The 25,337-nt window shown below is 45.8% G+C and overlaps 5 protein-coding genes across 8 annotated transcripts; 2 read left to right on the top strand and 3 right to left on the bottom strand.

The window, feature by feature from the left end:
- The first annotated feature begins 1,383 nt into the window (after nt 1-1,383).
- LOC128298505 (innexin inx1) lies at nt 1,384-7,383 on the top strand. The gene is made up of 5 exons (XM_053034257.1): nt 1,384-1,924; nt 5,319-5,705; nt 5,797-5,904; nt 5,977-6,485; nt 6,563-7,383. Exons 2-5 carry the CDS (start codon nt 5,457-5,459, stop codon nt 6,807-6,809), a joined length of 1,113 nt encoding a protein of 370 aa, XP_052890217.1. The 5' UTR covers nt 1,384-1,924; nt 5,319-5,456; the 3' UTR covers nt 6,810-7,383.
- Nucleotides 7,384-7,522: 139 nt separating this feature from the next.
- On the bottom strand, nt 7,523-11,987 carry LOC128298503 (C2 domain-containing protein 5). Of its 2 annotated transcripts, none has more exons than XM_053034253.1 (14): nt 11,811-11,987; nt 11,594-11,709; nt 11,333-11,502; nt 11,097-11,257; nt 10,845-11,029; nt 10,569-10,771; nt 10,338-10,502; nt 10,100-10,268; nt 9,694-10,026; nt 9,008-9,622; nt 8,528-8,940; nt 8,291-8,457; nt 7,955-8,227; nt 7,523-7,781 (listed from the first exon to the last, which is right to left on the bottom strand). In XM_053034253.1, exons 1-14 carry the CDS (start codon nt 11,985-11,987, stop codon nt 7,716-7,718), a joined length of 3,213 nt encoding a protein of 1,070 aa, XP_052890213.1. In that variant the 3' UTR covers nt 7,523-7,715. The 2 variants fall into 2 exon arrangements, with proteins under 2 accessions (XP_052890213.1, XP_052890214.1); XM_053034254.1 differs by having other exon boundaries at nt 7,955-8,215.
- A 474-nt stretch (nt 11,988-12,461) lies between these two features.
- Nucleotides 12,462-13,707, bottom strand: LOC128298506 (dromyosuppressin). 2 transcript variants are annotated; one of them, XM_053034258.1, is made up of 3 exons: nt 13,631-13,707; nt 13,148-13,365; nt 12,462-13,067 (listed from the first exon to the last, which is right to left on the bottom strand). In XM_053034258.1, the coding sequence occupies exons 1-3, from the start codon at nt 13,636-13,638 to the stop codon at nt 12,970-12,972; spliced, it is 324 nt and encodes a 107-aa protein (XP_052890218.1). In that variant the 5' UTR covers nt 13,639-13,707; the 3' UTR covers nt 12,462-12,969. The 2 variants fall into 2 exon arrangements, with proteins under 2 accessions (XP_052890218.1, XP_052890219.1); XM_053034259.1 differs by having other exon boundaries at nt 13,154-13,365.
- A 1,649-nt stretch (nt 13,708-15,356) lies between these two features.
- Nucleotides 15,357-19,779, top strand: LOC128298504 (acyl-CoA synthetase short-chain family member 3, mitochondrial). The gene is made up of 8 exons (XM_053034256.1): nt 15,357-15,571; nt 16,396-16,540; nt 16,731-16,875; nt 16,951-17,253; nt 17,324-17,712; nt 18,812-19,108; nt 19,190-19,535; nt 19,613-19,779. The coding sequence occupies exons 1-8, from the start codon at nt 15,357-15,359 to the stop codon at nt 19,777-19,779; spliced, it is 2,007 nt and encodes a 668-aa protein (XP_052890216.1).
- Nucleotides 19,780-19,912: 133 nt separating this feature from the next.
- Nucleotides 19,913-24,795, bottom strand: LOC128298502 (uncharacterized). 2 transcript variants are annotated; one of them, XM_053034251.1, is made up of 4 exons: nt 24,668-24,795; nt 23,786-23,950; nt 23,626-23,691; nt 19,913-23,549 (listed from the first exon to the last, which is right to left on the bottom strand). In XM_053034251.1, exons 1-4 carry the CDS (start codon nt 24,693-24,695, stop codon nt 20,188-20,190), a joined length of 3,621 nt encoding a protein of 1,206 aa, XP_052890211.1. In that variant the 5' UTR covers nt 24,696-24,795; the 3' UTR covers nt 19,913-20,187. The 2 variants fall into 2 exon arrangements, with proteins under 2 accessions (XP_052890211.1, XP_052890212.1); XM_053034252.1 differs by lacking the exon at nt 24,668-24,795 and adding an exon at nt 24,104-24,235.
- Nucleotides 24,796-25,337: the final 542 nt, after the last annotated feature.

The following is a 25,337-nucleotide window of genomic DNA, read 5'->3' as shown; positions in this document are numbered from 1 at the left end:
TTTTTATGATCTAACGCCGTGTCACGTTCTACCGATGTCACGCGGAACTGGGCGAATATGATTTCCCTGGAGAATGTGGCTCAACTTTTTCGGGATCCTCATTAGGCTAGCGTTTTACTGATGATTCTACGTATTTTGTTGATTTTATCATGAGGGACTATTTATAGGACAAAACCATTACTACTTAGCTGTTAGTTACAAGAAGTTTTATCGTGTTAACAATAAGGACTTACAAAAAAGTTTTAAAGCAAATTTAAAAAAAGAGTTCTATGTTTATGTTAGGTTTTTTTTGCATAAAATAGAGAGAATTCGATACAGCATAAATCTAGGGAAATCTAATCTCTTCTGAGAGATAATAGAGCATTGGGTGTAATTGAAAGTTGTATTGTATTTTTATTCTCCTAATGAAATAGTTTATTTTAATTCATGTCCTTCATGCGAGAACGATGGCAACGTCTAGTTTAGTAAAGGATTAATGATCATTCGAATTATTAAAATATAAAAAAGAGAACTTACTTGATATTAACAGATTTTAGTGTACTTCCTACACCTGCAGTCAAGTTTGCTTCTAGTGGTATATTTGGATGGAATTCCTTCTAATTACACTTGCACTTTCTAATCACAGCGCAGCAGTGCAGGTGCGTAAGCAAACGGTTGGCCCGGCAACCACTGTATGACTCAGTGGAGGACGCATCAAATACGCAGACACAATGTGTTGTATGTGTGAAGTTGAATGCTTCGCAGTTGGGAAAGAGAGAACCCATCATCGACCAAAGGGCTTTTTCTCTTGCTGCTAAACAGAAGAGAGCAGCGAAAGACGCGCGACAAACGAAACGCAAATTATTGCGTGCGTACCATCTGAGGGAATGAAACAGCACTAGCCCGCGATGTCGTCATTCCATCTCGTACTGGAGAGATGAGAGGATGACTGAGCATTCACAGTGGTGATGGATTGCATAAGTGAAATGTTTTTGATCACTATACAAAGTTGCTGCAATAGCGAAGATACTGCTATTATGACTAACGATAGACTTCAACGATAGATGTGGCAGGAACTTACAGTCAAGAAGTCGAGAACTCTGTTATATGACAGTCTTGACCTCTGCTAGCTCGTAAACCCGAGCATAAGCAATTAAAGTGGCTTGTTTTGCTCACAACTCAACACACAACCACTGATGCACTTACAATAATTTCCAGCACTGTAGCATGGCAACGGTACTATGGTAACCGCGGCGCACGGATCAGCGTATGAAAAGAAAAGGGAACCAAGGCTGAATGAAGGGAGGGTGCGTGCCAAGGGTGCAAAGGGTCCATTATGCTCGGTGCGCGCTGAGCGATGTATTTTTTCCAGCAGCTGGCAATCGCGGCTCTCCGTCGGAACGAATCAGATCTCGACAGTGAACGGTGCGCGAGCAGTCGCGGTGTGGCTATGTTGTGAAGGTTGTGTGTGTGTTTTTTATTTCGATTAATATTTATTTACTTTTCTTGTTCCAATGTGTGGCTCGAGCCGCGTGTACGTGGTTGGCTTTGGCGATAGATGTGATAAGTAATCGATTGGTTCGAATGATTCGTTTTGTTTTGTAAAGTTTCTGTTTTACATGCACCCGTATAAAGTGAAAACAAACGTGTACGAATGTGATGAAGTTATGGAGTAAGTCGACTCCATTTCTAGTGACCGTGTAAACGTCCAACAAGTGTCCCCACCGTAATATCGTGCTAATCGGTAGATATTCGTACGTTTGTGTAATAAATAGTGTAGCTTTTTTTGCATTTACTGGGTACGGTTTGCAACAATCCAGTTTCACCGAGAAAAACGGCAACGGCCAACAGACAGACCGCTCATTAGCTCGGGGTCAGATAGCGTTCAAAGGGAAAGCAACAGCAGCAGCAGCACCAACAATCACATTGGTAACAGCAAAGCAAGGTAAGTTCAGCAGAGGCAACAACCACACCACAGCGTCCGCGAGATTGGCCCCAATTTTGTGTGTATTTTTCCCTTCTTGCAATCAAAATGAATCCCAACGCTGATTGAACGTGGTGCGCAACACTTCTTGCGGGGAAAGAGAGCGTAGAATGCGTTGCCTACTGCTGCTGTCCGGTACAGAATCAACACAAAATCGAAACGTTCAAGCAGGCAGGCAGATAATTGTACTAGCGGGAAAACATCAAGCGACAGCAGCGGAGCAGACCCAGACACATCCGCCACCGCATTAAGCTCGGATCTGAGAACTGTTGAGCGAGATGAGCTCGAACAATGACGTTGGACATTGTCATTGTCGACGGGTTGGGAGTGAGCAGCGTAGGGACCGGACTCGTGACAAGGGAGGTGTGGTGTCCGCACAGTTCCAACGCCGTTCTCCACCTTATGGCGGGATCAGTCACGCAGCACATGACGACCACCCCAACCAACTCCGGCAAACAAGTGTCATTTTTATTAACCTTTGCCGTGGAGGCTGGCCTCTCCAGCCGTTTCCACTTGCTGGTCTCCACAATTGCCGACGAATGGATCAAATAATGCGCATCGCCGCGTTTCTCGCTGCAACCTCACTGCCAGTGCTCACGTCCATGCTGACATGCTCTTTGGGTAAGAGGACAAGAAGCATAGCAGGTCGTCGTAGCACTGGCATGTATGTGTACGTGCGCGTCAAGTTCTTTTGGGAAGACATATACGAAAAATATTGCTTATGATGCAATTATCGCTAACCATTGCCGCAACGCGTTCGTTTGGGTCCAGATCCAAATTCGGAAGAATTTTGGGAATTGCTTGCTAGGCTCATTTGCCGCACTAGTAACCGTACTGCGTAAGCCGAGAATTCCAACTGTTATTTCTTGGAGCGCGCAACAAAACGCTGCCCATGTTATCGGCGGTGCAATCGAGCCAGCCCAACCCACAACCAATCCTAATCTGTCGCCGTTAGCAATTTAGGCACAAGGCTGCAACATCACGTTCACCCGGCGTCCCGTGCACGAATGCACCAAAACGACGCCCAGAGTGCCTCAACCTCAACATCGTGTTTGAGGCTGGTGGAAAGCAAAAACACAGAAACGTTCCAGAAGTCGGACCAAGAAATCTGATGGTCTCGACCTGCGGCACCAACCCTTCATCCATCCATCTCCAGCACGTACGCGAGACCGGAGTGCCGTGCCGTTTAGCCCTAATGGAATTGGAATGTTTGATTGGAATGAATTGGTTGGAATCCCGGACGGTCTCGCTCGCACCTACGTACGGAACAGGCCCACCGGCGCAACTTCTTCTTTGCCTACGCCGTTTTGCCTTCTTCGGGTTGTACTACTTTTCCCTGTCCACCTATTCCAGTGGTCCGCCCGTACAAAGGGGCTCCCGGGTTCAACCGATCGCTCCGTTTCGTTCCGTAAGATGTGCGCACACACTCTCCTTCTCTAACCCTATCCAGGGGCCGGGGCAGATCAGACCGCGGCGTGTAGGACGACGCTGAAGCTATACATTCCTCGATGGACAGAACCAATTAACACATACTACTGCACCTTCTCCGGTCAGGGGGACACTTGGTCACGCACGCACGCTTCTCGTGCCAGCGCAGTCCCGGACCAAAGAGGAAGTTTCGTGGCAAAAGGCTTACAACCGGCGGTTGGGTCGAAGCGTGTGGAAAGGAAAGCGTGATACGTGGCGCATTAGAAAGACGCCGAGAACATCTTCCAGGCAATAGCAACACCGCGTTCTAAGGCCAGTCGAAAAGATGTTGATTGAATTTTAATTAGAAGCGTTTGCGTTGTGAGATCGACGACCAATTGGTGAACGACGACATTCGCAAAGCACACGGTCGCGCCATTTCTTTGCTACTATGGATTGAAATTGTTACGCTGTAAGCCACCGGGTTTTGCCACATGTCGACGTATCAAATTCTCGATTCACTTCCAGAGGATCACTCGATCGCTAACTGTTTCTATGACGTTGTCATACGACGAACAATGTTTACACAACTGGTGTTGTTGAGTGGAAGGTGGTCCGTCGTGCAATTCGTAGACGCAACAAATGCTTATTTGGACCTATTCCATTCGAACACTCGAGCCGGAGCAGATAAGGTGCGTTTCTGCAAAAGCCGGAACGCTTCTTTGAAACTTCATGCTAACTTCGCTGAACGGTTCGCAGCACCGACAAAGACACAGCACAATTGCCCTACATTTAATTTGTTTACTCTAACGTTATAACCTCTCCAGCAAAGCCCAACCTCCGCGTGGACTGGGGAATGGAGCTGGAATGGAACCAGCTGCAATGACAAAACAATTGTTTGTGTTTCAAACGATTGTAACACTGGAATTGACGTTTCGATGTGCTTTTACAAGCATGTTACCAAAGATGCTGTGTCGTGCTATATCTATCCGCAACATACAGATGAGGAGATATGTGTCGCAGCAAATGAAATCAAGCATGTGTCGGACACGTACAGCCTCCTTCATTGGGGGCCTGACATGGTGATAGAAGATACCACGGCTCTAGGGCACGATCGCACATATATCGCCTACAGTCAGTAAATAGTTCACAAACACAGACAATAGTGGAAAGATCGTTATCGTGATCAAGAATCGTAACAAGCGGCGAGGAATTACTACTACTAAGTTTATAGCTTTAGCTAGTGTTTACGTGGAGGAAGATAATGGATGAAATGAAGATTTAAACATGCGAACATCTGAATCATCATCTAATACTAATGATAGTCATCTAAAGGTAAATATTTCACTATGAAGTTTCTCCCAGGAGTGGAGCATTGGTAACTTTTGATGAATTCTTCATCAGACGAACAATTATTCTGGGTGTCCAGTTCTGTACCGGAGCAAAAAAAAAACACTCTATGTATATTAATACCCAAATGCCACACTAAATATCGTTGAAGGGTCTTTGGGATCCTGCCAAAATTTAAACCTCCACCAGCACGATTTTATGAGTCGTACCTTCAGTAGAATTAACTATATAGTTTTCACTATAGTTGCATATGAAAGCAACTCACGGTAAAACAAAGGTCGCCAGAACAAAAGAAGAGATTGACAACAACAAGTTGAATAACTGATGCATACGTTCCTACAAAGATTACCATCACGTGTCAACATTAATTCAAACATCGATAAAGCATCAACTCTTGTGGTATTGTAAACAGCACAAATTGTTGTGTTATCAACCATTTTTCTAGTTGATTCCCATTTTCCTGCGTCCCTCGAAGGTTATCCTTAGTAGATCGAAGGTTATCAACAGTAGATGGGTGTATAAATCAACGCCCAGTGGAATGCTATCAGCTGGATGTAGAAAACTCACTATAATTTATTGCATGTTTCTTTCATTGCAGTGCCTCTAAATCCCAGCGAGCAGCTGGACAAGTTCAGTTGTGAAAAGTGTTCCTGGTTAAGATGAAATAGTGATCGAAGTTTAGAAAGCACCAACGAGCACATCGACAGGCACGACATTTTAGAAACCAATCATCACCATGTTTAAGCTACTCGGAGGATTGAAACAGTACTTCAAATGGCAAGACATCCAGACGGATAATATCGTGTTCCGGCTTCACAACACCTTCACCACCGCACTACTACTCGCGTGCAGTTTGATTATAACCGCCACACAGTATGTGGGCAACCCGATCAGCTGCATCGTTGGCGGTGTTCCACCGCATGTCGTCAACACGTTTTGCTGGATCGCTAGTACCTTCACAATGCCGGATGCGTTCCGCAGACAGGTAGGAATGCGCAAGAGAACGCGAAAACGGAAATGAAATGCTAACCTATCCGCTCTGTACTATGGTTGCTCGTGAATTCGCGCGATCTTAGGTTGGACGTGAAGTAGCACATCCCGGTATTGCGAACGATTTTGATGACGAAGATGCGAAGAAATATTACACCTACTATCAGTGGGTCTGTTTCGTGCTGTTCTTCCAGGCAAGTATCACAAAAAAGACACTCCATACAAGAACCGAACGTTTAACTTTGCTCTGCGTGTTGTCTTCGTAGGCTATCGCTTGTTACACTCCTAAGTTCATCTGGGACGCTGTGGAAGGAGGTTTGATGCGAATGATTGTGATGGGACTCAACCGAGGTGCATGCAAGGAGCAGGAGAAGTGTGCCAAGAAGCAGGTACTGCTCGACTACCTGTTGACTCACCTAAAGCGACACAAGATCTACGCAATACGCTACTGGGTCTGCGAAGCACTGTGTTTCGTCAACATAATTGTACAGCTGTGGTTGATGAATCGATTCTTCAACGGTGAGTTCCTTTCGTACGGATGGGACGTTTTGCAATACTCGGACCAGCCACAGGAGCAACGGGCCGATCCGATGGTGTTTGTGTTCCCACGTGTCACCAAATGTAACTTCTACAAGTATGGTGCGTCCGGATCGATTCAAAAGCACGACGCCATGTGCATTTTACCGCTGAACATCGTTAACGAAAAGACGTACATCTTTATCTGGTTTTGGTTTATCATCTTAGCCACCTTTTTGGCGGGACTGATCATATACAGGTAAATCGCTCAGGAAACCACACCTCCACGCAAACAAACACTCATGATTTCGTCTTTCTTTCCATGCTCTTACACAGAACTGTCATCATTTGTGTGCCTTCGGTGCGATCGAAGCTGCTGAACGCACGAAACCGCATGGTGCCTCGTGCTGTCGCGAAAACCATTTCTGCGCACCTGGATCTTGGGGACTGGTGGATCGTGTATATGCTCGCTCGAAATCTCGATCCAATCATATTTAAGGACGTTGCAACGGAGCTCGCGAAACGTATCGAGTTGAACGATGCGGACGAAAATGATCAGAACGAAAAGAAGCGAATGCACTAGAGAATTGTTTCCACAACCACAATTCACACATTTCCAATAATCAACTTGCACAAAAAGTATAAACTATGAAAAGCTGCCACACCGTGAGAGAACTAACGAAAGACATTAAACATTAGGCCTTCTATTTCAAAGAATCTATCTCGCTGTAGTTTCGAATATTTGTTCCAAGACAATGAATCCAGGTTTCCTTGTGTGCCACACGTGCGAAGAAGTTTGTTTAATGCACGTCAAATGATCGACACTGCTCGACTTTTGTTTTAGGAGAACAGATTGTAACAGTTATTATTGTTTTTAATCAAATCGAATCTATATATTTATACTTGAGTTAGCGATATAAACTAAATAATAAGTATCAACACTTGCTCGCGTATCGCAACGCGTTTTTAAGAGGGATAGTGTGGTAGAAGATGATAGAATTAGTACCGCGCGCACACACCCGGAGGCATGCAACTATCCAAACAACGTGATTTCCCCTCACTTCCTATTTTCTCACTCGGACCATAGCGAAGATTTTAGATTATGTGTTGTAAGGCAAAAAAGACAATCAATAAAATGCACAAGCTATAAGCACAAACTCGAATGCTACGTGCCACCAAAAACGTGGCTACTATTGTATGTGAAGACATTTTGGAGACATTTTCGTGCATGCGAAGAAAAACCGTTGGACCGGAAACAATAAACGCGCAAATGGCGCAGACACACCTTTTCCTAATTAGCTTACGATTAGCTTTCCAATCCGTTAAAATCCACTTAATTTTGTATGTGTTAGTTCCTCGTTTTGCTTAATTTTACTGCATCACTGTCTTTCGAGAACGGTGGAGGACTGATGCGTGTTAAGCGCTCCATGGAGCGCATGGTGAAAGTATGTGTGGTTAGAGGATGCATTGTCTTATTTAACAAAACATTTCATTTATCATCCTTGTGGAACGATACGAAAACCACGTCGCCACCAACGCTGATGAGACATTGCCCCTGGAAGAGAAAAATGGGCGAGAATAAAATCTCGACATGATATTCACGAACGTCACACGCACAAATCGAACGAACCAATTAACGAAACGGGGAAACAAAACAGTAACAAAAAAAATCGTACCGTAACATACATATATCATGCTTTACAAAGAACAAGCAAATGTATCACCTACCTGATTCTTGTGCACGTTGTCCAGTAGCGTTAAATCGTTCAGATAGAACGCGATCATTGCATTACCGCCAAGAGATGTAACATGCGATCGTACGATGGACAGCACTTCCGAAATGAAACTATGCACAAATCCACATATTCCACCAGTCTCGCGGATGGAGGTACACTCACGGATGAAGAAAAAGTTGAGATTCCCGAGATACTTTTCGATCTTACCGCCGGGAATGTAGCTTAACGTTGTAATGTCCACCCCGTAACCGTCCTTTAAAGGTATCTGAGCATGAAAATGTGATTAGTTTTTGGACCACAACTAACACAATCCACAATATTTACGTACCATTTTAGCAGACCGGTTGATTTTGCTATGGTACGAAGATGTCACCGATTTTGTGCCCCGAGGTTTTAAACTTTTTACAATTGACGGTACCGGTGTGGTGGCCGGTACTGACGGTGGCCCTGATGTGTCCATCGAATCTTCATCCAAAGAAAACATCATTTCGTCATCTGAAAATAGTTAAAACAGGTTGATCGAGTTGATCCGTAAACTCCACTTAACATATGATAAAAGACCTACCATTGTTACTTCTTATTGGTACTGAGTGCTCTCTAACTGTGCCGGCGTGCACGGATGGTGAAGGTCCAGGTGTGTGATGGTTTTGTGTGCTGCATTTTCGCTTCAGCCGGGTTGTGCCGTCACCGAGCCCGAGCGTCATGCCCGACATGACGATCTGTATTTCGTCCGCTTCGGGAAAGTCCAGCTTGTAACGCAAATCGCACAAAACGCAGGGTCGCATGGATCGAAGCTTGTAATAGATTAGTTTCAGCAATCCTTGGAAGCGCTGGTTGAGATTTCTCGTCGTTACAAGCTGCATCGTGTAGGGCAACTTGGCTCGCCAGACTTGAGTGAACAGCTGAAACTGTCGTACGTTATCTAGCACGTCTGTTGCAATGCCTGGCATCGTTTGTAAGTTGGCCACATAGAAACCACTACAAACGATAAGAAGAATTGTTATTTTAGGTAGTTTATCCTCTTCAAAAACATGTTCTTACTCACTCTGGTGCAATCTCCGATTCTTTTTCGAACGAGAGTAAATCCAAATCGACCATATCATCAATCTCGAATATACAGGCCGATTTCTGCATGCATACCAAATCCAGCTCCTTACCATCCCGTTCTTCCCGCACACTCGAACCCATCGTGTTGGTCTGCAACTGCTCAGAATCGGAATCGTAAACACACTGCAGCTGGTACGCCTGTATGTTCTGCTCCACGATGTCCTGTACCAGCTTTTGCAGTACCTGTATTTTGCGTTCATCAGGAATCGTGCTACTATCAACAATTTGTGGAAGCAAGGGTTTCGGCAGGGCCGTTATAAAAACGCCCGTACCGGTCGCGATCAGCGCGATCGTTTTCTCTCCAATCGTTATGTTTGATCGCAATCCAAAAATAGCGTTCATTCCCTTAATTTTTAGTTTGTTTACAAGCAGCTTGTGCAATTCGTACTCCAGAAACGGAAGCGCGTCCGATATTTCCTTTCCGTTTGCTTCTCCCTTCAGGTCCCGTTTAGAGCGAATAGTTTGAGCTTGTATAAGACTTCCGCGCCCAGACACTGGTACACCGTCTGGGATTTCGATGGTAGTGATTAACACATCCGGGACAATGCCATTTCTACAAATTTAAAATTACCAATCAGGAACAGCGCAAGAGCAGAAGGATTAACCGCTTGAAGGAATACTTACTTGCACATGGAACATTTCACTGCATTGATGCGAAAGTTCACTGATCCGAGAGAGTACGGCACGTGGCATATTGTACATTTATTGCCTAATCCGGTGATTCCATCGTAAATGCCGTCTCCTTCTACCGTATTCGGGGTTTGTTCTCTCGATCCGCTGCATTCCCGGTCAAAGTCCTGCCGATCGAGTGAAGATGTCATATGCTCCTTGCCAATGGTTTCAGTACCCGCTTCTCCCGAAGCATTCAGCGATGCATCAGCCATCCACATATCACTGCCAAACTGTAGGTTTATAACTGCCGCAGTACCAGTAGCCGAAAGTACACAGATGTCGTCACTATAAGTATAGATAAAATGTAAGCAGTTGCAATCAATCACTCTACTATACTACCACTCAAGATGACACTCACTCAATTGTCGTTTGTTCTACGTAACCGAGAATAACATTGCATCCTAATGAACGAGCATGCGATCGCACTTCCGTCCGTATCTCATTCCACCAACTGTCACGGGTTTCGGGTTCGTTAGGATTCGGTACACGCTCCAATAGTTTTACGGATCGTGCGGTCACTGTAGCGCCTGTTTTAATACACAAATGGCAAATATAATTTCTTAACGAAAACCTCTTCTAGTGTTTCTCCTACATACCTATGTATCGGATGATTCCGGCTGGATATTTAGTCATGGTGAAAAAGGGATATTCTAACATTTCTAACATGTCATAGTTCATTATCATGATAGACTTTGCGTTGCCATTGTTTGCTCCATAATTCCGTATAATGCCTATGCTCTTATCAAGCGGACATGAACTGCCTGAAGCGAAAAGATCACATTGTTGTGCCAAAGAACTGTGGACTCTTTTGTAAACCAAAAGCTTACCTTTGGGCGTGATACTAAGATCTGAATCTGACGATCGTCTACATATTGGTACGCAGGCAGAATCTTTCGTTAGCAGGGCATTTACGATCGGTGTACCTAATTTCGTTGGACTGTTGCCAGATGCGTGGTTGTTCCCTTCCGCGCTAATTCCTATCGTTCTTCGGGGAGCATCACCAAAATCGGAACTTCCTGATAGTTTGTGTCTGCAAGCAGTTTCAAACAATACAACATTTATCATTTTGATGAATAGTCATCCTTGTTTCGGTACACTCTTACTCTTCCACCAGGATTTCTTCGCCAATGTGCTGTGAAAATGATTCGTTTATCTTTGTCAACGAAACGGCAGTGCCAATGCCACGTGCCACTACGCCTACATCGCCTTCCAGATCGTAACACTGCATGTAACCTATCACAGCGTTGGCACCCATTTCCATTGCTTTTATTCCAATTTTGCGTTGTACCTTTAATGCAACACCACAATCATTCGAACAGCTATCTCTACGTGGCTAACACATTGCGCATACTTACTTGTGCCGATAGCTTCATAAATGCTAGCTGACGGGCTTCGTTCGATGCACGTGGTGTACGAATCTTATCAATCCACTGATACTCAGGATCATCATTAACGACTAGCTCCTCTACGAATCCATGGTACATAGCAATGCTGTAGCCATACGGTATATTGGATGCTAGAAGAAAACATATTTTTAGGTAATTAACATTCAACGGACATCGATGGTCCAATGGTGTTTCTGCATACTTACAATGGAAGAACAATACGCCACAAGAACTTTGGCGAAACTTATTAAAGTCGGTGAACAGATCTACCTTTACAATAACGTGGATTTCCCCGCGTACTCCATGGATTGTGTCGTACACCGGTAACCAACCGGACATAAGGGAACCTTTCCCTGTCCTGGATTTACTAGTAGAGCTATCGTATATGCCAGGAAAGAAAAATAAGGACATCGTTTGTCATACTTTGAACATCTAAACGCACGATACACGACGCTACGCAAACTTACTGTGAAAGCGGGCTGAGATTAATGTACACTTTGCCAATCGCATCATTTGCCGTATAGGTATCGTAATCCATCAGCCGGACCTGAAGCGGTTCATCCTGCAACTCTGCATCTTCCACCTTTACCAAGCAAATGAACGACCGTGGATAGATGAAAAGCGTAAACTCTTTGTAACATTTTCCAATCAATCCATGTTCGATTCGATATCGATTCCCTTTACCTCAAACGTGTACCATTCCGAGTTCCAGTGCGGGTTCAACGTTTTCCTACAAACATCAGTTTTGTACGTCACGTTACCGAGCTTGATTTCCACGAACGCGTCCGTCGTATCGCTGCTTCGGTCCATTACGGGCAGATTCCTGCCCGCAAGCACTTTCACCTTCACTTTTCCTGGCATTCTGCACCACGTTTAACAGCAACTCAATTCTCTAACTACATCTGTGCAATGTAAAGTTGGCCAATCTACTTTATTTTCTATTTTTTCCGATCCTTTATTGTGACAGTTGTCTTTTGTTGTTCTTTTTTTGCACGAGCTTGTCAGTTTGACAGTTTATTCGACATACGCGCGTGCTGGCGAATTGGGGGATGGTTTGTCGACATAAGCGAAGGCGAACAATTTTAAATCGTTGCGCCACGTGCAACTGGACCAAAGAACATGTACTGATATAGTAATGCAGCGAGCTCGTTTTACAGCACGATTTGAAGGCATGTTACAGCACTTCAAGTTTATGTTCATTCAATTTATTCGCCAGCTCCCAAAACTGCGTTTCTACGCAGTACGCCATTTTTATCTTTAGAAGAGATGTTCTTCAATGCATTCAGATATATATTCTTCATAAGCGACATAGTTCAAAAATTCTTCTTTACATCGTTTCATAAAATATTTCAATTTTATTTTTCGTTGATGGTACACAATACAATAAGGGTTTTTTAGTTTTTAGTTATGGAATTCTTAGTGGTTTCCTACCTGTTGTACAGCCACTGTAAGAATGCATAAGACTACGTCTGTTGCTCTGTGCAGCTTCACCACACACACTCTCTTTAGACTGATCTAGGACTAGATGTTTAATACTGGTTTATATTACATAATGACCGCACCACTGTCTGGGAATGGAGAGTTCAGTTCGAATTGTGCAAACTACGGATACGAAACGTAAAATAATTGTTTGACTGACACCTTGCCCATAGCTGCATAGAATAAGATTTCCATGAATTCTCAATAGCCTTATTCAAGTATTTAAGATCGCTACACTTTACACGATGCTACCGATCAACCGAAACTGTTCACTTGTGCGCGCGCGTGTGTCATAGTCCACTGGATGTTGTTGAATGCAATCGGATGCAGGCGCCGAAAGGACACACCGGTGGGCGGTTCCGATTTAGCGTCTTCTGCCGAACCTCAGAAACACGTGATCCACATCCGTCCGTTTGCCATTCTGTCCCGGTACCAGCATATCGTCATCTAGATAAAGAAAGGCTAAAAGATTTGTACATTTCATTATCACGTGCGTGGCACAGCAGCGGCGTAGGTCACGTATGAAGAAATACACTCTCTACCATTACCAGCTGCCTCCTTCCGTATGTATGCGTTCAGCGCTTCCGCGAATTGGTTCGAGTTCTCTAGCGCGGCACACACTTTCCGGAACTTGGGCGGAAGCTCATCGATCAGTCTATTCTCGCACAATGGCGGCATGGCGGAGCCTGCGACCAGGCCGCATACTATCGCAAGCAACAGCACGATGCACGTGACCGCTTTTAGTGAGGAAATCTGTTGGCTGGAAGTGTAAACAGACGTGCCGTTGTGTTTGGGCAAACACCACAACGATAGATTAAATGACCACCAAAAAAACCGCCCAGCAGATGGGCAACCGAACGAACAAGTAAGTAAATTACAATTCAATTAAAGGCAATGGGTGACAGTTGTACTGATAAGAGACATTTGCCTAGTGAAACATGAAAAAGCATTTAGCCTGTTGCGTGGAAAGGTTTGTGGGTTGTATCACCGTTAAATTAAATGAAGTTTATCCAGCTTTTCTATACCTGGCCATGTTTAAATCCACAAAATGTTTCCAACAGCAGACACACTTCACCACAAACTATCACTGAATCGTTCACTACTTTCCACAAATGTGAGTTTGTAAGCGGTCACTGCTGTCACTGATCCACTGAACTTCGAGCGAGCGATCCGGTGTGGTGACAAATTGCGAACTCTTCCCGTAATGGTCCAAGGTTCAGGAATTTATATGATTCGTAACAGCCAGCTATTGTCCGTTGCGGCGGCGCAGAAAATGTTCGTCATCATTTTCCTCCAGCTGTTTCTCGGTCCGATCTGTACTATTGGCAATACTTGGGGCTGTCCCCAAGGTGCAGCTTCCTAGGTCCCAGACGCAAGCAACGTGTTCGAATAGCGGAGGAAAGCAAAATAAAAAAAGGACCAACAAATAAAACACACCGCCACGGTCTGCAGGGCTCGGTTGATTTCATTTTGAAGTGGAATGCGAATCGTTTACGGGTGATTGTGATTAATTTTTCAAAATTCATCAAGTACGGATGATTTGATAGGGGGAATTTCGCACACAAACTAACTAACTCATAATACTTTACTGGCCACTACGTCTTGACCTTTTTGAGTAAGCGTTAAAGAAAATTTAATTTCTTGAGATAATGCGGGTAAAAGTTACGGTACAAGTTACGATTAAAAACTTCAAGTTTATAGAAGCAAAAAGGTCTCATTAGTAGAGCAAAACCGAGCAGTTTGAAAGTAAACATTTAATGTAATGCAAACATGTGAACATCAAATCATCAGAGTCCCTGTTGAGCTTTAGTCATTTTCGTGCAACAAGAGGTTCAATGGTAGCTGCCACACAATTTAGTCACGTGGTATGGGTGCATATTGGACACAAACCGCACAAAAAATGGACGAAAGCGAACCCTCGGTTTTGAACATTTAAATACGCTCATACATTTACCAGCACACTTCCACAACGACGCGTACCCGATCGAACCGATCAAAGACCAAAGCTGGACGAAATAATGCCAACAATAGGAAAGCATGTCCAAATCCCTCGTTCCATACTCTGAGACGGGACAGGGCGAAACTTTTCGAGTGTTGTGGATCGCCCTGACCGATTGATTAAAAAGCGTTCTTGGGAGCGTTTCGGGGCAGCGCGATATCGAACAGCGGAATGACCTTTCGCCACCCCGGATCGCCACCAGTCAATTGCATGCAGGTTAAAACTGTTTAGCTGTTTTAACACCGATCAGAGTTCCGCTTGCTCAGTGGCGAAATGTGGAACTCGAGTGGAAGGAGGGACACTAGCGGGACACAGTACGTCTCTGCCTACCAGGGCTTCGGTAGGCAACGTATCGAAGGCAAAGGTTATAGTATACATTATCCCCGAGAACAGTACACCGCAGCACACCGACAACGGACGCCGCGGCCTGGCCGAACCTTGGGAAAGCACCACCAAAGCCGTGCACGATCGGGCAAGCAGCGTCCATGGCAGGCCTCCATGGAATAGTACGGACGTTGTGATCGACTGTACCACATCAGTCCTACGTGTGCCGTCGATCGAACAGAAGCGTTGCGGTTCGGGTTGTTCAAGGAAGTGGTTCCAAAAGTTTTGTTCTTCCCCGAAAACTTATATACCCGGTTAGTGACGTGAGAAAGTAGATCAAGTGCGCTTTAGACGTTGAAGTTAAGAGGTCTTGTGAATATTAGACACGTGCTCACGTGTACATCTCGATACCGGAGATACAGGAGATCATGGATCAACCCGTACCGTCGAACAGTAGTGTACAACAGCAAGTGCCCGTGTGTTCCAGCCAGTCGGAGATGCTCAGTCCACTCTATATGGAGGCGTACTGTCAGTCGCTCGAGCAGCCGGAATCGTTCTGGGGCGATCTGGCGGAACAGCTTATCGATTGGGATCAACCATGGGAGAAAGTGTTGGACGATAGCAATAGTCCTTTCACGAAGTGGTAAATATGATACGTGGTGTGAACCGAGCAATAAGTTCGGAGTTACTGAAATCGATAGACTGCACTAAGAGACATTGCTGGAGAAATTGGTGGAATTTGTTGGAGCAACCCTCTCGTCGTCTAGAACTGGTCAAATCAAAAAGGCATCCAAGAATACGTTAGCGTATTTTCGTGACAGTCCACAAGCTTAAAAATTTTTGGTAACGGATTTGGTTCGTCTTACCATTATGCCTATCCATTGACTCCATTCATAAGCTCAACCGTCCTACGCTCATATGTAGATTTAATAGAAATCATAAATCATACTGCATTAGTCACCAAGCCGTCCAGCGTCTCGCCCCAGGACGGGGAACTCTCTCCTTTGGGAAGCATCGATAATAAACTTTCCGCAAGACGCAATCAATATCCATCAGCGTTTCGGAGGTGGCGTACAGAGCGCGTATACTCATAATGCCCCACCGCCCCACGTGTGTTGACAGGAGCCACACAATATGGTTCAGAATTGCATTTTTTCTTTCGCATTTTGCATATGTGCGGAGACGTTTTTATGTACGCACATTGTCTAAACCCGCCCAATACTCCTCGAGACAGTGCGACACGGAGCCGGTGAGGACCGGGGGTTTATCACTCTATATGAAAATGAGGACAATGGTCCAGTTGCGCGCATACAGGGAGAATATTTATGTTTCGTCTTATCTTGGTTTGCGAACCTATCCCACGCGCAGCTCCTTTTATCGCGTGTGTGTGTGTGTGGGGGGCGAACAGGGTATGGCAATTAGGATAGCCTGTAACCGCTGTCTATTGTAATTTTCGCCATTATGTAGGTATGTTGGAGGGAAGCTGAACGCTTGCTACAACGCGATTGACCGGCATGTGTTGGCCGACAAGGGCAGTAAAGTTGCGCTTATCCACGATAGTCCCACTACTAACACCGTACGCCACGTAACGTACAACGAGCTGTACGATAAGGTAAGCTACAAGAGAACGCCCTCTATGTCCCCAGCAGAGAACTCAACGCACGGGGCTTTAAGCTATTTGCGGTTCAATTTGACTCTTTTTCTTTATCACTACTGTTTGATAATTTGCTTACTTGTATTGCTTTATTATTTATGGTAACTCTATTTACAACTCTACCCACGCTTACACTATCGGTTCCAAGGTGTCCCGATTAGCTGGCGGACTGCGAAGGTTGGGTGTACAGAAGGGAGATCGTGTCGTCATCTACATGCCATTGATCCCGGAAGCTATTATCGCCATGCTGGCAACGGCACGGCTTGGTGCAGTTCATTCCGTCGTGTTCGGAGGTTAGACGAGCAAAGGATTGGGCAAGGATTTCAACTAATTCGACGAGGATTTCTCCTCATTTTCCGCGATTCTAGGTTTCGCGGCCAGTGAGTTGTGCACACGGATAGAGCATGCCGAGCCGAAGGTGATCATTGCAGCGAACTGTGGTGTGGAGCCGCACAAGATCATCTACTATCTGGACATTCTGCACGAGGCCGTTGCGATGTCACGCTGGAAGCCCTTGAAGAATATCATTTACAGACGCTCGAACATACTGATGTCGGATCTCGACGATACGTGGGATGTGGCCTGGGAGAATGCATTGGACACGCCGGTCGATTGTGTGCCGGTGGATGCAAACGATCCGCTCTACATTCTTTACACCTCCGGTACAACAGGTGCGTAGATGGAATGGAATAGCTCGTTGAAAGTGTCCTCAGTACGTCCGCGTGTATTTTTCCCGATCAGACAAACCCAAAGGCATACAGCGACCGATTGGTGGACATCTTGTTACGCTGATGTACACCATGAACACGATCTACGGCATCCAGCAGGACGACGTCTGGTGGAACGCTTCGGATCTGGGTTGGGTCGTGGGGCATTCGTACATCTGTTACGGGCCGCTGCTGTACGGTGCGACCAGCATTATGTACGAGGGCAAACCCGATCGAACGCCGGATCCGGGTCAGTACTTTCGCATCATTGATCAGCACAAGGTGTCGGCCATCTTTTCCGTACCTACTGCATTCCGCGTGATTCGGCGTGTCGATCCAGAGGTCACGTTTGGGCGGAAGTACAGCCTCAAATCGTTACGCGCCATCTTCATTGCCGGGGAGCATTGCGATCTGGAAACGATGGTAAGTTAACGATCGTACTCTTTTCTCTTGTTTAGATTGACATTAGATGAAATGACACTGGAACAATCACAAAGTTAGAACCTTGCACCATGTCAAGATCATTAGTCATCAGGTTCTTGCACCTTATCAGGGTTATATGATATATCAAACAAATTATCTCGTATCGGCTATACGACTCTTTGAACCGTTAGGACAAACATTCCACACCACACTCACACGGAACTCGACAGTATTAGTGCAGCTTAGTGGTTTGTAGTTTTTTCTCGCTAGCTGTGTAACATTTGCATCCGATCGGCATCCCACGCGCCACTAGACTGTAGTGTGATGCAGGCGTATGCGTAACTAACGTTATTTATAGCCGCAACATCAAAACTAGTCCCTAGGAAGCTTAACAAACAAAACACAGCTGGTTCGACACGCTGAACATGAGAGTTAAATAAACAACTCCTACGTACAACGGATTAGCATGGTGGATGTTAGTGGAATTCTACGGAAATAGAGCACGGCGTGTTGCGAAGCACAATGATACGAACATCTTGACGCGATCACTGCGCTCGATCAACGCCAGACTCCAGATTAAGAAACTTGCTCTCCGTACAAGAAACCTGATCGCACCCGAAAGCTGCTCGCAATGAACACATGTCCGTATGATTAGCGACTTTATTATCACAAGCAATTGTTTATTAGTTTCTTTAACAAAACGGTTTATAAATTGAGATCTAAAGAAAATATTATTACTTTCCTGCCTCATGCATCTTACCGGAAGCAACCGTATGGATGGTGATGAGCATTTTGCTGGGATAAATTTGTGTAAGCTTGGTCTACACACACACCTTACTAACTAAAAGCTAGCTTCCGATGTACAGTGTTCGGACGTACCTTCCGGGTTTTCCCCCCAATATTAGTTAGGCTTATATCAAAGTTAAGATACATTAGATGTAGCTTGCAAAACAAACCTTTTACGGTCCATTCTAGTTGTGTTTTCGTCTCCACAAGCAAATCTTCCTCGTTTTACCAGCGAGCGTCTCGGAAACGATCGGTTCTACGCCAGTGCCGATCATCGCACTGGTCCTGATATAGTTCTTCTTCTGCATTGTAGAAATGGATGCGCAATATCTTCAAAGTGCCTGTGCTGAATCAGTGGTGGCAAACGGAGACAGGTTCGGCCATTACCGCCACCTGCGTCGGGTTTGCACAGAACCTCCAAACGCCACCATTCACGACGGGACTACCCTTTTGTGGGTACGATATCTACGTTCTGGACAAGAATGGCCACGAGGCAAAACCCAACGAGCTGGGTCGTATCGTAGTCAAGCTGCCGCTACCACCAGGCAACATGGCCACGCTCTATCGCAGCGATGAGCTGTTCCGCAAGACATACTTCCAGCGATTTCCGGTACGATCGTCTGCTTCTCTATCTGTGCCTTTTCCGTAAAACTTCAGCAAACTGGCTTATGGTGTTTTCCGTATGTTTTAGGGCTATTACGACACGATGGATGCGGGTTACAAGGATGAGAATGGATACATTTACGTGACGGCACGCGATGATGATGTGATAAATGTGGCGGGACATCGTATCTCAACCTCTAGTCTGGAGGATGCCATATTGCGTCATCCGGATGTGGCCGATGCGGCCGTTTTCGGTGTGCCGGAACCGACCAAAGGTCAGATACCGCTCTGCTTGTACGTGACGAAGGCGAACGTGTCCAAACCGTCGGCCAAGATGTCGGTCGAGCTGATCAACATCATACGGGAGGTGATCGGACCGATCGCAGCCTTCAAACTAGCCGCCCAAGTACAAAGCCTACCACGCACCAGATCGGGTAGGTTGTAATGAGTTTCCGGTTGGTTCCAGTGAGGGTTTAATTGTTCTCCTTATCCATACTCACCGGTTTGATAGGTAAAACGCTGCGCAAATCGATGGCAGATCTGGCAGCGAACAAACACATCGCCATACCGGCCACGGTCGAGGATCCGACGGTGTTTGTCGACGTCAAGCGTGCGCTACGGGAACTGGGCTACGCTATGGCCGCGCCTGATCCGGAACTGCGACCAACCGTAAGATGAAACTGTGGGTGAACTTTGCAGCAGTAGCAGCAGCAGTACTAAACAGCAACGTATTTTGGGTATTGCCATCTAGTTCGATTCGATTTTCTGTTTTACCCCCTCCCATTCCTCTTGTTTCGCCGTTTCGCTGTACTTTCGTAGTTGTTAACGTTATTACTTGCACCTAATAAAACTAGCAAACAATGGTAAAAGGCTTAAGGAAGAAAACCTGAAACCTGCGCCGTACTATGTCTCTGACGACCTAACTCGAAGACAACCGAAAACTTCTGAACCACTCGCCTTCTCGACACGGAATTGCGCCTTCTGTGTTGCTCCTAACCACCTTACCCTTAGCGAGAAAGGGTTTAATACTGTCCGTGTGAAACCAACTGTCCGCGCTGTCGTATATGCTGGGTGTACATGTGCTGTCTAGTACTCGAGGTGCTTTATTTCGTAATCGAGACCGTTACATTCTTCGGAGAAGTAATCTAGAATGCTCGGATCCGGCAGAAAGCTTAGCATGGGTTTATCCTGAGCACAGTCCAGCATCATGCGGTGGCAGTTGTTGGCGGTTAGCACACTGTCCGTATCGTTTGTGAGCAAACTCTCGAAATCCATTGCATTGTCCTGAAAAGAATCGATCGTATCGCCTATTACCGTGCTGTTCTCGCTATTGGTGGATGGCGGTGTCGAAAGTTGATCCAACAGATTGTGATGTTGATGATGTTCTTGTTGCTGCTGCTGTTGCTGTTGCTGATGGTGATGTTGTTGCTGTTGCTGCTGCTGCTGTTGGTGCAAGTTTAGATGATGGTTCTGTTTATTGGTATGTTTCGACGAGAGTGAAGTTCCCAAAGCTCGGAAACAATTGCTGGGACTGCTGCTGGTACTACTGCTACTGCTGCTAGTGCTGGTGCTTGCTATAGGTTGATCTTGCACGGTAAAGCGAAGCAATCCTATTGCGGATCGGTTAGCATCGTAGCTTGTGTTATTGTTGCTGTCACTATGATGCTGTTGTTGTTGCTGCTGCTGGAGGTGGCTCGCGTTATGCTGATGATGATGATGATGATGATGCTGATCCTCGTTGTGCTGTAGTGGATGCTGGGCAAGGTGAAGGCTACCAAAAGTAAGCGATTTTGGTTCGGTTGGCGCCGCCAAACTCGCCTGATGATCATTATGATCCATCAAATCCAAATGCAGCATTACATTGGCTCCATCGGTACTGCTCACTAGATCATTGTTATTCAAGTACGTGTGCTGATGATCCTGCAACATATCATCATGCATGTGCTGAGTCTGCGATTGATCCACAAACCCGTTTGATAACATTTTGCCCCCATTGTCCGAGTCAGCACGATTGCAAAACAAACCGATCGTGTCGTGCGGTGCCGTGTGCTGCCGATGTTCACTCGCGCTGGTAGGATCGGGGTCGTGGTTTGTTATCATTGGGAACGGTCCCTCACTATCTAACGAGTGCATATGAAAGTCTACCAGATCGATATCTTCAAAGTCATTTAGCATTATTGTGTCTTGCTGCATCGACGTATCTCCACCATCATTGACCGTGTCGAAATTAACTGACTTCATGCTCAGTGATAAATCTTGCATGTCTCCACCAGTAGCCCTTACATTACTGCTACCACCAACCATCGTGGCCATGTTGGAGCGTGACAACGATCGCATTCCCAGCTCCATCGACACGGATGACATTCCGACACGATCTTCGTTTGCTTCCGAATTCATTGTTAGTCCGGATATGGTTGGCTGCACCTGGCCCAACACTTTATCCAGGGTTGGTCGGTGTGTTGGACTGCGATCTATAGGCAACGTGCTTCTAAGCTCCGGTGGTAAAATCTCTCGCATATCGTGCCCATAATCAACAGCATCGGCATTAACCGCTGTTAGTCCTTCCAGCAAAAAACTGCCCTCAAGTGCCGGAACTGTTGATTCTGTTTTTATTTGCTCAATTGTTTGATCGCTACCAGCGCTGACAGCATCACTGCCTACGCTGGGCGCATCGCAAGAGTCACCAGTAGAAATGGAGAATGGCGACCCTACCAGCACCGTACCAAAGGAAGGTGGTGGTGGCGGCGGCGGAGGAATGGAAACCGGGGCGTTTAATACCATCGGCTCCTCGGTTGCGATTGTATTTGCTCCTGAGCCAACGAATGGGTTATTGCACAGTGAGCGGAACTGTTCCAGCTCCTCCTGACTCTTCTTCAGCTGCTGCTGCAGCTCGGCTATACGCTTCTGCTGTTCCGCTAGCAAGCTATCTTCCTGCTCCGGATCTGTTACTCCAACAGGAGATCCAGCCACCGCGGCATTTGCATCGATCGACTTAATTAATGGTTTCAACCGTTCGATCAGGTTAGATTTCGTCCCGGAAACGGCCAGATTGTACTGTTTGCAGTACTTCTTCAGTTGTGACACTTTAAGCTTATTTAATGTTTCGACGGCAAGTTCGACTGTAGTGGCCGGTGTAGTGGGCAATGTGGAGCTATTACTTACAGCGGTAGAATTTTTGTTCCTCGATGCTCCTGTCCCTACACCACCACTTCCACCGCCCACACTGAGGGGTGAATCAATAGGCGTATGATCACTGCCTGCTATTTCTTCCCCATCCGTTGTGATTTGTGATTGCTCCCGGCTCGAGGGTGACGATACACCGGTCGGTTTTTTGCACATCTCTTCGAGATATTCCAGCAAATACTGCTGCTGCATGATCAATTGATAGTTGTTGTCGGAACCACCGGGTCCACTAGTGCCACCGTGTCCTGCCACGGATGACGCAGATGACGATCCCTTGTGGGCATTTGGCGGCCCTTTATATTCGTGAAACTTGATAGGCTTTGCCTTTGTGATGCTTTTCGACTTGCTTTTTTTCTTCACTAGTTTCTCTTTGCCACTGCCGGAATTGAAACTGCTGCCAGTGTTACCGCTGCTGCTACTACTGAGCATCTTGATGTCTGTGGGCATCGTTGTCATGGTGAGTGTCGGTCGAACTGAAGACAGATCGCCGCTAATGTTGGCACTTGGCGTTGGCAGTATTGGTCGAAGCGTGGAGGTTGGCGTGCTGGTACTGCTACTGTTACCCTGGTCCATAGCGACTTCCGTCACGGTTGCAATGTTACCACCGGTTACAGCGGTAATAGTGGCAACTGCCGTTGCGGTCGTCACCACCGGTGTAGCGATCGCCGCCAACACCGTCCCATCATTCACAACGATAGGAATCGTTGGTTTGATGGTATAAAATTCAGGCTTTCCAGTTGCTAGAACTGTTTGAGGTTGTTGGGTTGGTGCATGTGTTGGACCTTGCAGTGTTTGCAGCTGTATCTGATGCTGAAGTAGTGTCGCTCCCGGTTGGCTTACCAATGCTACGGCCACGCTGTGTAACGATTCACCCTCGGAGCTAAGCGAATCTTCGCCTTCCATGGAGGGAGTCGCCACGGAAATGTTCGACTCGTCTAGTGTCGACGCATAATCCACCAGCCCTTCCTTTACCATGCGTTCGATCGGTTCCTCCACGTGAAGTATGTTCTTCCCGATCAGATCGAGCGGACCCGGTCGGTGTGATATCTTCGAGTTTAGGTGATCCACCAGCAGAGCCTTCTCGAGCATTCGTCGCTTTTCCGCCAGGCTCGGGTCAACGTTGCTATCGCATTGCTCGAGAATGTGTCGCTGCTCGAGTTCGACACGATCGGGCCGCTTTTTGATCTTTGCTTTCAACAAGTCTCCGGTTTTGGCCCGTTCCAGCTGCCTTCGCTGTTCATAAATAGCCGGGGACGTTTTCAATGCTGCAAGTGGACAATAGTTAACGGAAACATCTTACACAACCAACTAGAACGGATGAAGGCGATGGTTGACACTCACGTGGCATTATTCCTTGCTGAACGAGCTGATCAAAGGATCTTCGTACCAACAGCTTCACTTTTAGTGCTGTTTGAGAAGTAGGAGTAGAAATAAATAGGAGTAAATGACCAAAATGACGGCTACGGGAGCTCGGATTTGTACATCTGATCGTATTACTTACATTCTTTATTCTTGTCCATGGCGCTCTGCAGTGGACTGCTATCGATGATCGCTTTCGGGGGAGAAACTCGGGAGTAGGATGTGTTTGCTTGCGCACCGTCGTCTAATACTACGGTATGTTGGTGTAACCGATTTGTCATGTTTGGGTCCATGTCCACCACCTCGTCTAAAGACAGAAAAGTAAAAGAAAATGTTCACTCAGAAATGTGTGACTCGTTTTCCTCAATAGCATTATTCTTTTCGACCCAACAAGATTGGCATGTGGTGATCACTTTTACGCATTTGCCTTCGCCCGGCTTGCAAAGAAGAAGATGCATACCCATTTGGCTGGTAGGTACTTATCACAGCTTCGGTATATTTCTGTCCATCGATGGAAGAATCATCTTTCATGCACAATTGTTTATGTTTCTTCACGCGATAATGTATATTAACACACGAGCACCGCTTTATCGCATCCAGTGTGCCTTAAGGCGAACCTCAGACACCACACTACAACCTGCCGTCGTTCGCGTATTTCGCGTGGATGGGTAGCGCAAGCCACGGAGATTAGTCATATGTTTTTTTATAAGCCATTTTCCCGTACGTCCCGTTGATAGAGCTTGCCAACTATACTGGCAACCGATAATACTTCTTCTAAATGCTTCATTTAACACACTTTAATACAACTGGTATAAGTTTTCGCTCACAAAAAGAATTCCACAACTCGCTGCACGGTATTTACACCGTGTACGCATAATTTGCTATTAAGATTTTTTTTCCTTCATTCTTTCCTTCCCTTCTTTGCGCGGTGGGAGCTGCCTTAGCACGGGCTGCATCTCCGTGAGCCATCGCCCTTGGCGCAGATGGATCGATTCGGCCCAATTGCACGAAAACCACCACTTACCCGGAAGAAATAAGCGATCCTTGTCCATTCTGATGCTGTTGGCGAGCTGTTTTTCTTAACGGGAAACAAATAAATTATATTTTAATAATACCGTAATTCAATGGATAACAAGTAAACACCAAATTTTTTCATGTCGAATACGGTTAAACTGTCAAGTTGACGAGCCTGAGTGGATAAGTCACTGACGGACAAGGTCCTTTATTTTACGTTTTCCGCGCCTTTTTCGACGATGGGTTTGTACCCATTGAATGGAAAATGGAAACTTTGATACCGAACTTGTTACACACATTTTTTCATCGCAATTTGTTGCATTTTGGCATTAGAAACGTACCGTTAAAACTCATACGCTAGCTGTAGACTACCGATTCGATCGAGAATGCAGTACGTAACAACGGCTTGTAAACATGCTACATTTTCTCCTAATTGTCAAATGTCAACAGATGTTCGGAAATAAGTCGCGTCTACACGAATACCCAGAATGTCCTATTTGTTTCGGAAACAGCAATTGAATCGGTAAAAGGAATTGAAATGATAGTTTTGCTTGTGGAAGACGTTTTTTGATAGCGAAAATGCGAATTTGTTAATTGTATCACTTTTCTGTACATACACATAAAATTACCTTATCATGTTTATTTTTTAAATTACCTTTACGCAGCTAGTGACAGTCGTG

Source organism: Anopheles moucheti, chromosome 2 (assembly GCF_943734755.1).
Source record: "Anopheles moucheti chromosome 2, idAnoMoucSN_F20_07, whole genome shotgun sequence".
NCBI lineage: Eukaryota > Metazoa > Arthropoda > Insecta > Diptera > Culicidae > Anopheles > Anopheles moucheti.
The sequence above is the reverse complement of the archived record's forward strand: the minus strand, read 5'-3'. Positions and strand labels throughout refer to the sequence as shown.